Genomic DNA, 16046 nt, shown 5'->3' with positions numbered 1-16046 from the left:
GTGTGTTTTGTTAGTAAGAAATGTTATGTCTACGTCTTCTCTTTCTCTACATGTAATCCTGTGCCATTATTTAAGTGCTGCCCTCGATCCAGTGACTCGCTTCTCTTTAATCTGTTCCCCTCTCATCCCGTCATTTACATTGTGAATAAAAATATTGAAAAACCAGGCAATCTTTCGGAATCCTATCTCTAACGCTTCAAAAGTTCTAGGTTAAACTCTCTCAAATACAAAAATATAAATGACACTGGAATGCGCGTTCGCCTAATTGTTTTCAGAGTACAAGGTCCGTGTTCTTGACTCCAGTATCGATAGCACGTGGGTGAGGGCTACTAGCGACCTTTCAGTGTCCGTCCAGAAAGATAAGTAAGAGAAAATGTTTCGTGGACACATCTCTTCAATAAGATTACATACAATCTCAAATGTGGTGTGGAAACAACTGTCTGTCATTACACGCAACGTGTCAAAAATTACCCAAGGAAAATAAAACCACAATTCAATTCTTAATCATAAATTGAATTAAAAAAGGATTGGGATGTATTATCCGTAAGACAAACTTTCATCCTGTACACTATTCTTACGAAGCATTCTGAGATAGAATACGATCAAAAACTAGTTGATGGAAGGCGTAGAAAGGATTCCGTATGCCGTCCTCAACTTTTCAAAACAGCTCTTTCCCATAGTTCGTATTGCTTTCTAGGCACCCATTTATACAATAAACTTAACAAAGACCTTCAAATTTATCATCTCTCAAAATATAATTGTAAAAAAGTAGTAACTAAATATCTCAAATCGCTTGATTACCAAAACACAGAAAATCTTTAATTTAATTTAATAAATGGAACGTTTTTCTCGCGCACACTAGTCTCAATTTAGTACACTCACACACGCACTCACACACACACACACGCATATGCACTCACACTGACCCGTACACTCACACACACGCACACGCATATGCACTCACACTGACCCGTACACTCACACACACACACTCACAAATTGTTTTTACTTTTTACTATTTCTTTATTTTTATTTATATATATTTTTATAAATTATTTATTTTCGTTCGTTTTTAAAGACTTGTTAGCAATTAGCAATACTTTTTGAAACACTATGTTCAAGAGGGACTGGTGACTTGTAATAACAGGTTTTCCCAACCTTTTTCAAGCACCAGTCTCTCAGTATAATACATAGCTTTAAGCTTATTGTCAAGTTTATTATTATTATTAATTAAATTAAGTAAGTAAGATTTTGTTTGTATTTTTTTTTGTGAATAAATTTGTGAATAAAAAAATAAAAAAAATTACGTTATTATAAATAAAACGGGATAATCATATCAATAAAAACGTTACTTATTCATTACACACTTACACATACATTATCAGAATTAGGGTCTGTTTCACAATGTACGGATAAGTTCAAAATTAGCTATTTTTTACTTATTGGTAGGATTAGGTTACTGTACGGTTCCTGGGCATCGGGGTGCTATAGGGAAATTATGGATAGCAGTTGAAAGAAAGCCGGAGACAGCAACTGTACTGCCTTGGCTCAACAGTTACAGTTTTAACTTAACTACAGTAAAATTGTGCTGAAAAGACATTTACTTAAAATACCACACAAATATATGTAAACTAAAGAAATATTATCTTATTTAATAATAAGAATATTAGGAAATCAATAATTTAATTATAATCATAATACGAAGGTTCACAATATATTCAGTACAACATGAGATGTGTTCCATTTAACAGGCCAATCACTTGCCCTATATCCGGCCGAGTAGCCGAATACTAATCATTGAACAATTAACACTGTAACAGCACTGCATTACTGTACGGTACATAGACATCGGGGTGCTATAGCGAAATAATGGTATGTTTATTACTATGTGACATTTGTAAAGTAAGCCTACGTCTATGCCCTAACAACTACAGTAAAATGAGCAGAAAAGACATTTACTTAAAATACTACACAAATATATGTAAACAAAAGAAATATTATCTTATTTAATAATAAGAATATTAGGAAATCAATAATTTAATTATAATCATAATACGAAGGTTCACAATATATTCAGTACAACATGAGATGTGTTCCATTTAACAGGCCAATCACTTGCCCTATATCCGGCCGAGTAGCCGAATACTAATCATTGAACAATTAACACTGTAACAGCACTGCATTACTGTACGGTACATAGACATCGGGGTGCTATAGCGAAATAATGGTATGTTTATTACTATGTGACATTTGTAAAGTAAGCCTACGTCTATGCCCTAACAACTACAGTAAAATGAGCAGAAAAGACATTTACTTAAAATACTACACAAATATATGTAAACAAAAGAAATATTATCTTATTTAATAATAAGAATATTAGGAAATCAATAATTTAATTATAATCATAATACGAAGGTACACAATATATTCCGTACAACATGAGATGTGTTCCATTTAACAGGCCAATCACTTGCCCAATATCCGGCCGAGTAGCCGAATACTAATCATTGAACAATTAACACTGTAACAGCACTGCATTACTGTACGGTACATAGACATCGGGGTGCTATAGCGAAATAATGGTATGTTTATTACTATGTGACATTTGTAAAGTAAGCCTACGTCTATGCCCTAACAACTACAGTAAAATGCGCAGAAAAGACATTTACTTAAAAGACCACACAAATATATGTAAACAAAAGAAATATTATCTTATTTAATAATAAGAATATTAGGAAATCAATAATTTAATTATAATCATAATACGAAGGTACACAATATATTCAGTACAACATGAGATGTGTTCCATTTAACAGGCCAATCACTTGCCCAATATCCGGCCGAGTAGCCGAATACTAATCATATGAAAAGACGTAAATTTTAATTGTCTCTTACGCGGTCGCTGTCACAAGCCTGGTCTATTTGTCCATAATGCAGACGGACCACGCATTCTCGAATATTATCTGAAAGAAGAAAATTTTCGGTTTTAACATAGCAACCGAATCTCGTGGTCTCATGCTGAAAAACTTAAGTAAATAATAATAATAATGTCTGTGTACACAAAAATTAAGTCAGAGATAATCCTTTGATTTAAATCAGGTATTTCGACTCCACGTTTCATCAAGAGTTTTTAAAGAGTTAGTATTATTATGCCCATAGAACAGTCAAAACATTGTAGGGTCAAAACAATCTAAGGTCAAAAAATGGGTATCACGCAAGATTTTTATATAAAAAATCGACTTACGCTAACTTTTCCTCAGACGATCTTTGAGAAACTCCAAAAGCTCCTCAAGCTCACTCGTGCTGTACATAATTATGAATGACAGGCGCTTACTCTCATTTATCAAATGACTTTTCTTTGGTTGTGCCAATATCTTCAGCGCGTGTTCCGGACACAACACTGAATTTTTATCTAAAACGCCTCGCACCTAAATATAAAAAAAAGTTAATGTATGTGCTCGCGGTTTTAGGCAAAAAATGGGAAACTTAAAGGGTCAAAACAATAAAAACTAATTTAAAAGCGCCATAGGCAAAAATTTTATAGTTTTTATCAAAAAAAAAAACTGTTTTTTTTTTGTTGGAATCATCGAATAGATCACCGTTTACAGCAAGAAAATTGTTAATAATAATACAGTGTATACACCTATATCAACGTATATGCGTACATTTCGCACTGCGAAAAGGTTTTAAAACAAAATAGAGCCCGTATTATAATTGACACCCGTATGCCAAGTTTATTAGCTAAATGTCGACTCTGAATCTGAAATTAAAATATTAGAAAATGTTCATTACCCTCGATAAATATAAAGTCATCCGGCATATATAGCACTCGTCTTGGTCGCAAACATTCCAAGCACTTGATGTACTCGGTTTAGATGGTTTCAGCCACGATTTCTAAAAAAAATCTAACATATAATATTTTGTCATAGTGGATCTGTTTGGGTCATGGGGCAGAAAAAATATGTGACGGGACAAAATGTTTGTTTAGGAACGATGTATCAGTCAAATTTATCTAGAGATACCGAGTGTGATAAATTGACTGATTGACTTTACACGAATTTAAATATAATTTAAATGTCAAAAGTGAAACTTCTTTGTAAATTAATTATTACTAAGGTAAAGGTAAATAGATGATCTATACGTGCTAATGATAATATCTAGGTAACACTGAAAATGTTTAGAAAATGAAAAACGGCTTAATGTAGAAAGTTGCCAATACTTGTTGTTTTTCGAAGTAATCTCCGTTCCTCTCTACACATCGTACCATTCTTTGGAACCACCGAGTAAAGCAGTGGGCCCAATCTTCCTTAGGGGTCTCTTCTATAGCATTTTCGTTGGCTTTCACCGCATCTTCAGGGCTCGTAAAGCGATTGTCTTTTGGTTTCCCTTGGTTGGCCTTCATCACCTGCGACGATGTCAAATACAGCATTTGAGTCACCGCCTTTAAACTTATCTAACATTTGGCGACACCAATTCATGCGAAGGTGTTTCTGGTCGTCGGTTAAAGTATGGGAACTCCATCTGGTACAAAGCTTCCTGACGCCTAAATATTCGTGTAATGGTTTTTGAACTTGACTCATACCTAGGCTTGCCCGTATTTGCTGATAGGTCACTCTCTTATCTTCCTCTATTATGCGTCATTGAGATTGCTACGTCTACGCTTAAACTCGTTAAACCAATTGCAAATAGTGTCACGAGATGGGGCTTCATTAAGAAATGCTAATCGCAGCCTATCATAGCTTTGTTGTTGAGTAAGCCCCCAACAAAAGTCATAATAAATCATTGACCGAAAATTTACTGGCGTTAGGTTAATTTTCACGTGTAACAAGAGTTTTAGATTTGCCACCAATTCACAAAAACAAATGACAATAATTGAATGCAATATACTATATATCGAAAGCTGGCGCGTTCACAGTACTTACACTAATGCAATTTCACTATACAGTATGTTTAAAAATATGACTTTTTTGCCAAGCTACATTTAGTCTACTCTGGTTTTAGTAAGGTTGGGTGGGTTGTAAATAAATAAAAATGTGTCAAATACATATAAATATTAACAATTTATTATACTAACAAATTGTAACGAAACGCCAGTCGCATCTGATGTCAAATCGTACAATTCTTTCATTGAACTGTTTTTGTTAAGTTGCTTAAAATAATTAAAAACATTGAACACTATTTCACGAGATTGTCCTGTTAATGTTTTGCCGGAACCAATTATTTCAGACATTTTTTTCTAAATATTCTAACCTCCAACCAAATAAGTAAACAATCACAGACAAAATAATAATGAGAAAAAAGATCAACATGTACAGTAAAGATCAACATAAACAGTAGCAAAAGCAAAACAATAACTGTCTCTTTTATACTCATAAGCTTGACCGAGCGCGAGAGAGACGGACAGTCTTTTCATGATGTATTTGTGATTGTATTTCAGTTTGACATCACGCCTCGCGCTTATTCACAGACACTACACAAGCACAAAGTGTAAATGGTTGAAGCCGCCAGCTTTAGATAACATACCAATACATTAGGTTATCAAAGAGTTCTAAAATTGAAATTCAAAAAAGTTTTCATTAGTAATGTTTCTAACTGACCAGTTCTAAACATTTTCTGTGTTACCCACGTATTGCTAAAGAGAGTGCCTGCGTCTATCACGGGGCGTAACTCTTGACGATTAAGGAAATCAAAGCAAGGAGCAAAGGAGCAAAATGTGCGCCTTTTCTCGAACAATGTTTTTAGTAATTTTTGGTATTAGTGATAAGTTTTTACTTGCATTCATATTAGTGTATAAAAGGGAACCAATAAAAATTATTTATATTTTCAAAAAATAACTTATAAGATATAAGTCGAGATATTTAATGTTATTATCAAATTATAGTTAATTTTGTGTATATAAAATGACTCACAGGTATGCCCAATTTTTCCAAATTCCGTCTGTTTTTTATCTCTTTGTCGACAACCTCTTTTAATATTGGCTCAATAGCTGTTAAAACCGACGGCGGCGTACGGGCATCTCTTACAAAAGCAAATAACAGTTGCTCAAGTGAAAACATTGTCGGTTCACAACTGCTTTTTAATGTCTGCAAAACAAATTAAAATTAATTTAATTAACTTTAAGTTTAAATAAGAAAGTTATACATGTCAATATTTATCTGGCGGAGCGACTTGACTACCCCATCGCCCAGTGGCAATCAGACAACCCCTTTCCTAGTGGCATTGCCATGCTGTTGTCATCTGGCTTCAGCCACATGGGCTGGCACGACCGGGGCAGTACCACTTTCTCATAGAAAACCGGAAACCTAATTGCACTTAAATTTTGTGCGTACGTTTCGCGAGTTTTTCCAAAGAAATAAGAAGAGAGACTACCCCATGGGGGGGAACCAAACGCGCTGTTGAGGATTCCGGGACCACTCCGATGTGGACACACAGGCTTGTATTCTGGGAGGGGGAAGGAGGAGGGACATTTACGCTGTTTAAATATCAGTTACATATCGATAATAATAACGACACCACCTCCACACTCTCCGTGGACTTCACATATGACAGGTGGCTCAATTCTTAACATCCACGCTGTCCACTACCATTTAAAGACTGGATGCCGTCGCTGACTCTGTTGCTGAGATGCTCTTGCAGTGTATGGAACTGTTTACTTCATTCTCTACGGTCTTGATCGGTGACAAGTCACTTAAAGCCTTGGTTTAAACGCTCTTGCAAAACGGCCTCCCGTCGACAATGAGAATCCTTTAGAGACTGGCAGAACGGGCAAGACGTCTTGCGATGCGGGTACCGGTGAACTTAAAAAAACATATGACTCAGCCTCCAGGTTCTTCAAACGGGAGATCGCTAGGGCAAAATTTTAGCACATTCCCGGATTTGGCGAATATGTATCCCCTTGAAGACTCAAGCCTTTTGGTCTCTTGCAAAAGCTGTCCAAGTGAATGTCTGCCAGCCCTCTGTTCCCCTTGTGTCTGTAGTCGAAAGAAGACATAACTTTCCGCTTAAATAAGAATACTTCGTCGCTTCTCCTGTCTTCGAAGACACTCTCCTTAAAGCTTCAGCCAGCACCGGGGTCCTGGGCAATGATACGTACGTACTGAACGACGTTCAGTTTCGCGGTAATTTAGAGGGAAAGACTAAACTAGCCTCCAAAAAGCTTGGTGTGCTCAGCAAGACCGTACTTTATTCCAGACCATCGTTTGCAACGGTATAAAGCACATGGGATTTCTGTTGTCACTGAGCGGGTACTCCCCAGTACCAGCCTCTGCCACATGACCGTATTAAAGGAAGAGCGATTCGAATCATCAACAATCAGTCACTTTCCGAGTGGCTTGACCCCTTGGCGACACGTGGAGATGTGGGGTCTCTCTAATTCTCACCGTGGAGAGTGTGAACTAGTTGTTAAACACCTCTTTTAATTAAATTAAACTACATAGTTTCAATAAATTGATTTTGTTTGGCACATTATTCATTAAAAAAATCCCATTCAGACATTACAATTGTAAATTTTTAGGGTTTTTTTAAATTCTTCTCAGCGAAGTTTATTGATTTAAGAATATTTAAATAGTGTTAATGTTGTGAGATGTTTATTGGTATAAAATTACTATATATAACTAATAAATCCATAATATACTTTAAAAGATTCAGTGAAATGGGCTATGAAATAAAAAACTTAAAGTACATTATGAAGATGAATATTATTACTTCTAATATATTTAATTTGACACAGCAAAATGACCATTTTATTATAGATACTGTTTTGAAATTTTTTCTTTTACATACTCCAAATAGAACCTCCCAGTTATACAATACCAACTGAAATAACTAGAATAAACAATAAACTTACATCAAATGTTTCACCAAGACTTTGAATCCAGGACAAGGTAGCGAAATACACACTTTCGGAAATTGTGTAGCCTGTGGCAATAGAAGATGAATATGCTTTTGGGCAAACTATAATAAATTCGCCCGGATTTTGCACAACACGGCAAAGAGACACCGAATTCTTCTGTAAAAGTTTCGGTGGAATCATCGCTATATCTGATGGCAACCAAACAGATTTATTTTGAGAGAAAGCTGGGCACAACTTTTCAACTGCTTTGCGAAATTTCTGGCTTTGCGTGTCATCAATGCCATACCTGAAATGCGTTTGAGCATTACTTATCTTGAAAACAAATTTAAAAAGTTTGGTCCTTGTGGCAGTGTGCCTTTAAAGGCATTTCCTCGCTCTATTGCGATACTCATTCGTTGAGCGAGGAAATCAATTAACACTTAACATTCTACGATCATGAGAATTTTTTAAACTCCAAAAATCTACATGTAAGACACAGAGGATCTTGAAGACTTGTCTTAAAAAAAATCTCACAAATAAAGAAATGTAATACAATACAGAGCGCGTATATTATTTAAATCAAGAAAGAAATTAATATTGTACACACGTCCACATACCATACTTTCTGCACTCCCTTATGCATATACTCGATCCACGGGAGGCCATGGGGGTCTCTGTGCCAACAACTCGTCGAAAATAACATTCCCAAGTGTAATGTAGGCGCAGTCATTCCAACCACCGGGCCAAGGAAACTTAGCATATTCTTTGGGTTCCTACTAAACCGCTGAAAGTGTACACGTTTCAAGTGTGTCAGTGTCTGTTTCAACGCACATTTAATTATTAAGAAATTTGAAAATTTAAATTAAACATTCATCTAGGCAAAGACATACCATGCCAGTCAACAATTTTCTTTATAGAACCGTGGACTAATGGCATTTAGGCTCACCTGCCAGAGGATTTCTTGAAGGATCCTAAGTCAAATTGGTTCGGAAAAACTTCAGTATTTACAACTAATACTACTAAATAGTGAACAGTGTTGGCCTAGTGGCTGCAGCGTGCGACTCTCGTAAAATACTCAAAATTCCGTTTATGACACGCGACGGTGTTGGTAGGTAGGTATAACGTTCCGTTATATCATTATTTAAGTTAAATAAAATTGTATATAATTTTTCTTAAATATTAAAATTACATAAACTTATTAAGAGTATTGAGTTTCAAAATGATTGCTCACCTTCATGTTCCATGGATGTGTATTATATTGGTCTGTTGAATCATTATTTGGAAAACCATAATCCGTGGCACCTGTATCTATTGAAGCCGCATTAACACACACATGCCTTCTCCTTGACAAAACAACCTCCCAATATTCTTTCTCTATCATATTTGTTGTCTGACTTGGGGATGACAAAAATGTTTCAGCAGCGACTTCAGCTACTTTTTCAAATGCCTGGATTTTCATATTCCGACCAGGAACAATGCAGTCTTCAGTCTCAGCCAGAGCACTATATATGATCCGATCCTTTATTGAGATTTCATCAGACGAATCATAATCTGTCGAGTCACATTGCTTCAACATTTGTTTTTGTGTGTGCAAAGGACTTTTTGCTCGCTTATACATCCTTGAATATCGTTTGGTACACAATTGCTCTACTTGAAATGTCAAATTTAGTTTCTCCACCGACGTCATGACTTCATATGGAAGTAGATATTTCTCATAAATCTGTTTTATTTTCTGCCCGGGATTTTTCAAGTTCTTACAACATTTCAAGTGTTCGGCCACTTTGTTCCATTGTGGTAGTTTTGTTACTTTCTTCAGGCCACCCATGCCTTGCACTAGTTTGAATAAGTGTGGTAAGTCAACTTCCAAGCCGCTTACTAAAGGTGGTCGCTTGAATGGCACTTTCTGTGATGCTAAGAGGGCTTTGATAGCACTTAATTCTTTTGTGGCTGGGCCATATCGTTTGAACATTCGTTGGACATATTGATTAGTAACAGTAAAGCCCATTGTCTCGTCAAGATTACAGGGGGGAGTGAATCCATTTGGTGGTATTACTTTACACAACCCATATTTAGATGCTTGTGGTAATATTTTCTCTATGTATGTAAGTGGATCCTGGAATCAGTTTAAAACACAATCATTATCTATTCAATATATTCTTAAACCAGGGCTACATCATTCCAATTTGATGATCATTGTGAGCAATAGCTGAGTGCATCTCTCTCTCCAAGGGATCGCCCAACTTAAGTGTATATACTGTTATTTATGTATTATTGTACTACAATAAATGTTTTATTTGTTAATTTAAAGTTGCCAAAGTTTGATAGCTGAACCCCAATTGTTTGGAGTTCTAACTTAAAGTTGTATGTAAAGTTAATTATATTGCAGAAATGCAATACAATACATACAATTAAAAAATATTACTGTAATTGGTCTACATATTACTAGATGGCTTTATAATAAAAAAATAAGAAGCGGCAACGCGCCGTATGTGTTACATGAACCGTTTCTAGTAAATTTCTTACAACTATGAGACACATTTTTGCACCTGTAACAACATGGACTCATTTATAAGCGAGTTCCTTCCCACATATTTTAGTGAACAGGATTTAATGTTGGACAAGCATTTATAATACTTAATCAACTAAACCACTGAGCCGGCTTTGTTTTCACAACACTTTTTTATTTAATATAGAAATGTATTTAAATTAGTGTGTAGATGAATAGTTGCTCGCTTAAAAATAACATTAGCTAGGCACAGCTGACAAACGCACACTAGTTACATTTAAATCATAAGTCAATTTAATATCTATATACTGACCTTAAATTCATCAACAGTTGGTCGAAACACAGGTGCATCTAAAACTACGGTTTTTATTTTTTTTCGAACTGGAATTCTAAGAGTGCCAAAAAATTCTTGATCAGTTTCATCCATAACACTAGTCTTTGCTTTCTTTTGAACTGGCATTCCATCATCACTAGTTGAAGATATAGAGATAGCTCTTTTATTGAATTGTGGATCTGGAGTAACGCATTGCGGTAAAAGGGTCAAAGCATCGTAACCATTTGAGGAAGTATCTTCAGTTAGTGAGGTCTCACCACTATCTTGAGAGTCATAACTGTCTTCTGGGTCATCTAAAAATGTCAAAATCTAATATAGATAATGGCTCTTATACTAATTTTGATAATGTTTAATTTATACTAAATGTAGTTGCACTAGTTGTTATTGGTATTTTAATGATATTGCAAAAACAAATTTATCTAAACCTTATTGAAAATCAAAAAGTAAGATAAATCTTACCTGCTAAATTCACAGTCTGGTGTACCTGAGCTTTAGTAACTTGGCTTGTTTGTAGTCGTTTCAGTACCACCACTGGCTGAATATGCTTATGTACATCTGTAAAATTTTTGTTTGTTCTCCAGTTAAAGTATTTCAAATACATAGTTGTAAAAAGAAATCAACAAAAGGCTACTATCTCTATTTTAGTGAGCAGAACAGTTTTTCTTAATAGAAACATTGAAAGATGTTATACCAAGTGAATCTATCAATAATATTCGTGAATTTAATAATGTTCAACTATTTGCTAGTTGTCAGTCATTTCTCACCCTGAATATTATGGAACAAACATTTTGAGCCATGAATTTGAATTAATGATTGATATTGTTAACTAATAATGGTTGCAGTAATGACTTATATAGAAACTACAGTCTGTTTTATATTTACCTTGAAAGAGTCATGATTAAAACCAAATCACTTAATAATCTTACAAATTTTCAATTTTTATAAAATAAATAAAATGACTTGCAATGGTAATTTTATAACAAAAACAGTCAACTCTTAGATAATGTAGGACTATGATCTCCCCTAAGACCGACATACGACGGTAAATATTGATTAAAAATTCCAAAAGTTTTTGTTGTAAACTCGGTTTGAGACATAATTTCAAATATGAATTAAAAATACATTTTAATTATTGATAATATCACAGAAATTAAAGTTAGAAAAATTAGCTTATTATTACATATATGTTGAAAAAAATATCTACTCAAGGTCGGAAATGGAATCCCCCTAAGTGATATTTTACCATGCTAACTGGTGAACTGTTATTTCTATCTTGAAATATTATAACTTTTTGGTATTCCAGTTATAGCCACTGTTGGAGTTTATATTTGGTTTAGTTTGTTGGTTGGGTTTGAATCTTAAATAATAAAGTAATCTCAAAAATATCTAGTATATGAGATGTAGTACTAAAAACCTACTGGAAATATTGATTCCCCCTTAATTTGGGAGGAAATCTCCTAAGTTGTCATTACTGGTCAACAGCAGTAAAACCATTTGCAACATACAACCATTGCCTGGGTTTCTTCTAGGCATGCCTAGAACAAGTTAAGAGTTTTGTTTTTTATTAACAAAAGATACAAAATATGGAGCAAAGAAAATACAACATTCATAATGTACTGTACTTACTAAGTTTTTCTAGCTGCTTACTGTTATCATTTAAGAGGTAACATAAAAATAATTGTATATATATTACAATAAATAATGATTCATGTTAAAAATATTTACAAGATACACTTAGATTAGATTAAGACACTCTTAAAGAAATATAAATGTTACATTAGACCACTATTAGAGTATGTGTACAGCATTTGGGATCCTTATTTCATAAAGGATATTAGTATGCTCGAAAGGGTTCAAAGAAAATCCACAAAAATGATCAGGTCACTCAGGAAGAAATCTTATAATGAGCGTCTGAAAGTACTTGACCTTACTGATTTAGGAAGTAGGAGATTAAGAGGAAATCTCATTGAAGCCTAGAAAATCCTCACTGGCCATTGTAATGTTCCAGGAATTGAGAAGCTCTTTATTTTAAGTGAAAATACACATTTGAGGGGTAAAACTGACCACTCAACATAACACAAATTCCCTAAAGAACTTTCTCCCAAATCGAGTAGTGGCCGACTGGAATAGGCTTCTGGAAAGTTTAATCAATGCACAATGTCTCCTTTAAAAATAGATTGGATAGTTTCTCCAAATCTCAAAATACAAGCGCATCAGCTAAGCTGCTAGTGTGTTTATATACATAATAATAAGATAATAGCATTTTATATTAGATTTCGCAAAGCTAACATCAAGTAGGTAATTGTTTAACATATTTCTTTGAAGTTGTGTAAACATTATCTATACTTTAACTCAATAATAAAGTAATCTCAAAAATATCCCTTTAAAAAATAAACCAAAACGTATATGAGATGTAGTACTAAAAACCTACTGGGCATATTGATTCCCCCTTAATTTGGGAGAAAATCTCCCAACTTCTTTTTACTGGTCAACAGCAGTAAAACCAGTTGCAACATACAACCATTGCATGGGTTTCTTCTAGGCATGCCTAGATCAAGTTAAGAGTTTTGTTTTTTATTAACAAAAGATACAAAATATGGAGAGAAGAAAATACAACATTAATAATGTACTGTACTTACTAAGTTTTTCTAGCTGCTTACTGTTATCATTTAAGAGGTAACATAAAAATAATTGTATATATATTACAATAAATAATGATTCATGTTAAAAATATTTATAAGATACACTTAGATTAAGACACTCTTAAAGAAATATAAATGTTACATTAGACCACTATTAGAGTATGTCTACAGCATTTGGGATCCTTATTTCATAAAGGATATTAGTATGCTCGAAAGGGTTCAAAGAAAATCCTCAAAAATGATCAGGTCACTTGACCTTACTGATTTAGGAAGTAGGAGATTAAGAGGAAATCTCATTGAAACCTAAAAAATCCTCACTGGCCATTGTAATGTTCCAGGAATTGAGAAGCTCTTTGTTTTAAGTGAAAATACACATTTGAGGGGTAAAACTGACCACTCAACATAACACAAATTCCCTAAAGAACTTTCTCCCAAACCGAGTAGTGGCTGACTGGAATAGGCTTCTGGAAAGTTTAATCAATGCACCATGTCTCCTTTAAAAATAGATTGGATAGTTTCTCCAAATCTCAAAATACAAGCGCATCAGCTAAGCTGCTAGTGTGTTTATATACATAATAATAAGATAATAGCATTTTATATTAGATTTCGCAAAGCTAACATCAAGTAGGTAATTGTTTAACATATTTCTTTGAAGTTGTGTAAACATTATCTATACTTTAACTCAATATATATAATAATAATAAGTAAGTAAATATGAAAATAATTTACCATTAAAAGTAAGTCTGTCCAGGAGAACTGTTGGTGTTTTCTTCACTAAATGTACTTTAGGTTCTGGATCAGGCCTGGTTTCTGTGGGAGTTTCCAACCGTGGAGTTTGACACTTATTAGGTGCAGGGGCACCAGCGGCAAATTTTCTTTGAGCTCCAAAATTCCGACTATACATTAAAACATGAAATCTTTTAAAATCAATATTTTTGTAATTAACAGGACAGAATTATATAAATCATTATTTTAAGAAATAACACATATTATTAAAGTAACAATATGAAACAAATGTAAATTCTTATGGAATTCTTGGATTGTTATTGGTAACTCTGATAGTTCAATATTTTTATTGTTATAATAAAAATACAGATGTTAAGAATATATACTATGCTACAATTATTTTAAGTATAATATTTGAAATTAAGTACGAGATGTAACGATTATTTTTTCGTATTGTATAAATCTTCATGAAACAGTGCACATACAGAGAATTGTACATCCTACCAAATTTCGTATTATTAAAAGCATATAGTATTATAGTTTTTGATAAAATAAACAATGTATAAACATAAAATGCTAGAAAATATAAATAATAAATTTTTGCCGGCCATTTTTTATGTTCGTCTACAATTAATTCATAGTTTAAAATGATTTAGTAACATTTTCGTAACAAAAGCTACGTTACGCGGTTTTAAAAACACATACCCTTTATTCATTTTGGTAAATAAAGCAAAACTTTACATCTATTTAGATTTTTTGTTTAAACCACCATAATAATCTAGCAACTATAAACACAGTTGATATACGATCAACGATGTACGAATTAAGAATACGAATAAATACGATCATGCTTTTTTTTATCTGGCAACCCTGGGGGTCTAGACAAGATGGCTGATGGCTTAACAACTTTGTGTATGTAGAAAGTCGAAAACTAAATTTGTATGAAAATGACGGGCAGTGTGGTCAAAGTAGGCGATTTATCGCCATTTAGGCTACTCAGGACTAGAATTGGCGATAAAAATGTCTGAAAGGCGACTGGTCGCCTATTAGGCTACTATAAGGACATGTCATGTATCGCAAATGAAGTACTTTTATTTAAAATCATAGTCGCTTTAAGAACTATTTGAGATATTAAAGTAGTAAGTTTCCGGGTGGGGAATACCCAGAATTTGTCTTAGAAATTATGAAACCAAATTTAGGAGGTAGTACTGTGCAATGTAACTACCTATATTATTGCTTTTAGTGTCTACCGCAATTATCTATATTATACTGTCTAAATTTGGGAAAATGTTTTGTGCCTTTCGTTTCGTTGGCATTGTCACTTTGTTCTTCAACTTCAACATAACCAGTGCAACAAGTAATTTCAAAGCTATCATTTCCGTGAAAAAAGTATGGGAAAACACGGCAAATATGTGAAGCATTATCGCGAAGAATGGGAAAAAATACCAGCATTTAAAAGTAAGTTTAAGAACTAATGTTGTCCAATGTAATATTGTCCTCCAGTCAGGCAAGCAGGAAAATCTCTAGGACCTATTTGTGGCGGTTCCGGGTTTGATTTCCGCTTCGGAACAAAATATGTTTGTACGATCAACGAGTACAGATATTTGTTCCGGGTGTTCTGGATTAAGTATAAATAAAGTTAAAATTAAATATACCTACACTACAATTTTATTTTATTTTTCGGCTACACTATCCTGAAATTCGGCTACATTAGGCTAAGTATGCTGTGAAAAATGGCGATATCAGTCCGGTGTCGTTGGCAACACTGGAGTCGGGATACAATAAGCGACGCCATGACAGTGCTACGAAGAGACACACAAAAATACAATGTAATGGAGGAGAAAACGCAAAGCTTTTTGCAGATGTCGCTATCATCGCTTGACCCATAACAATACGCGGTCAGTTTTCACTTTTCAGCAATTTTTACGTAAATCGTAGGTACGATTTAGTAAATCTTAAAAGGAAAAAACAAGTGAAAGCTGCTGATTTATGTATTCAACATGGACT

The 16046-nt window shown here is 34.0% G+C and overlaps 1 protein-coding gene across 3 annotated transcripts; it reads right to left on the bottom strand.

Annotated features, from left to right (window-relative positions):
- Positions 1-1666: 1666 nt before the first annotated feature.
- LOC125062461 (protein Jumonji) lies at positions 1667-14868 on the bottom strand. Of its 3 annotated transcripts, none has more exons than XM_047668413.1 (12): positions 14745-14868; positions 14043-14209; positions 11131-11226; positions 10651-10964; positions 9063-9944; positions 8449-8615; positions 7847-8138; positions 5910-6083; positions 4220-4405; positions 3793-3894; positions 3245-3428; positions 1667-2963 (listed from the first exon to the last, which is right to left on the bottom strand). In XM_047668413.1, exons 1-11 carry the CDS (start codon positions 14753-14755, stop codon positions 3246-3248), a joined length of 2574 nt encoding a protein of 857 aa, XP_047524369.1. In that variant the 5' UTR covers positions 14756-14868; the 3' UTR covers positions 1667-2963; position 3245. The 3 variants fall into 3 exon arrangements, with proteins under 3 accessions (XP_047524369.1, XP_047524370.1, XP_047524371.1); XM_047668414.1 differs by having other exon boundaries at positions 4265-4405; XM_047668415.1 differs by lacking the exon at positions 4220-4405.
- Between the last annotated feature and the right edge of the window lie 1178 nt (positions 14869-16046).

The sequence above is a fragment of the Pieris napi genome, chromosome Z (assembly GCF_905475465.1).
Source record: "Pieris napi chromosome Z, ilPieNapi1.2, whole genome shotgun sequence".
In the NCBI taxonomy this organism is placed as follows: domain Eukaryota; kingdom Metazoa; phylum Arthropoda; class Insecta; order Lepidoptera; family Pieridae; genus Pieris; species Pieris napi.
This window is presented reverse-complemented; position numbering and strand designations above follow the sequence as displayed.

What these genes read in the sequence shown, in the direction of transcription:
- LOC125062461 (XM_047668413.1), bottom strand. An exon ending in CAACTGTTGATGAATTTAAG is followed by an intron (nt 9,945 to 10,650) that starts GTCAGTATATAG and finishes AACTGATTCCAG; the next exon opens with GATCCACTTACATACATAGA. An exon ending in TGACTTTATATTTATCGAGG is followed by an intron (nt 3,429 to 3,792) that starts GTAATGAACATT and finishes TTTTATATTTAG; the next exon opens with GTGCGAGGCGTTTTAGATAA.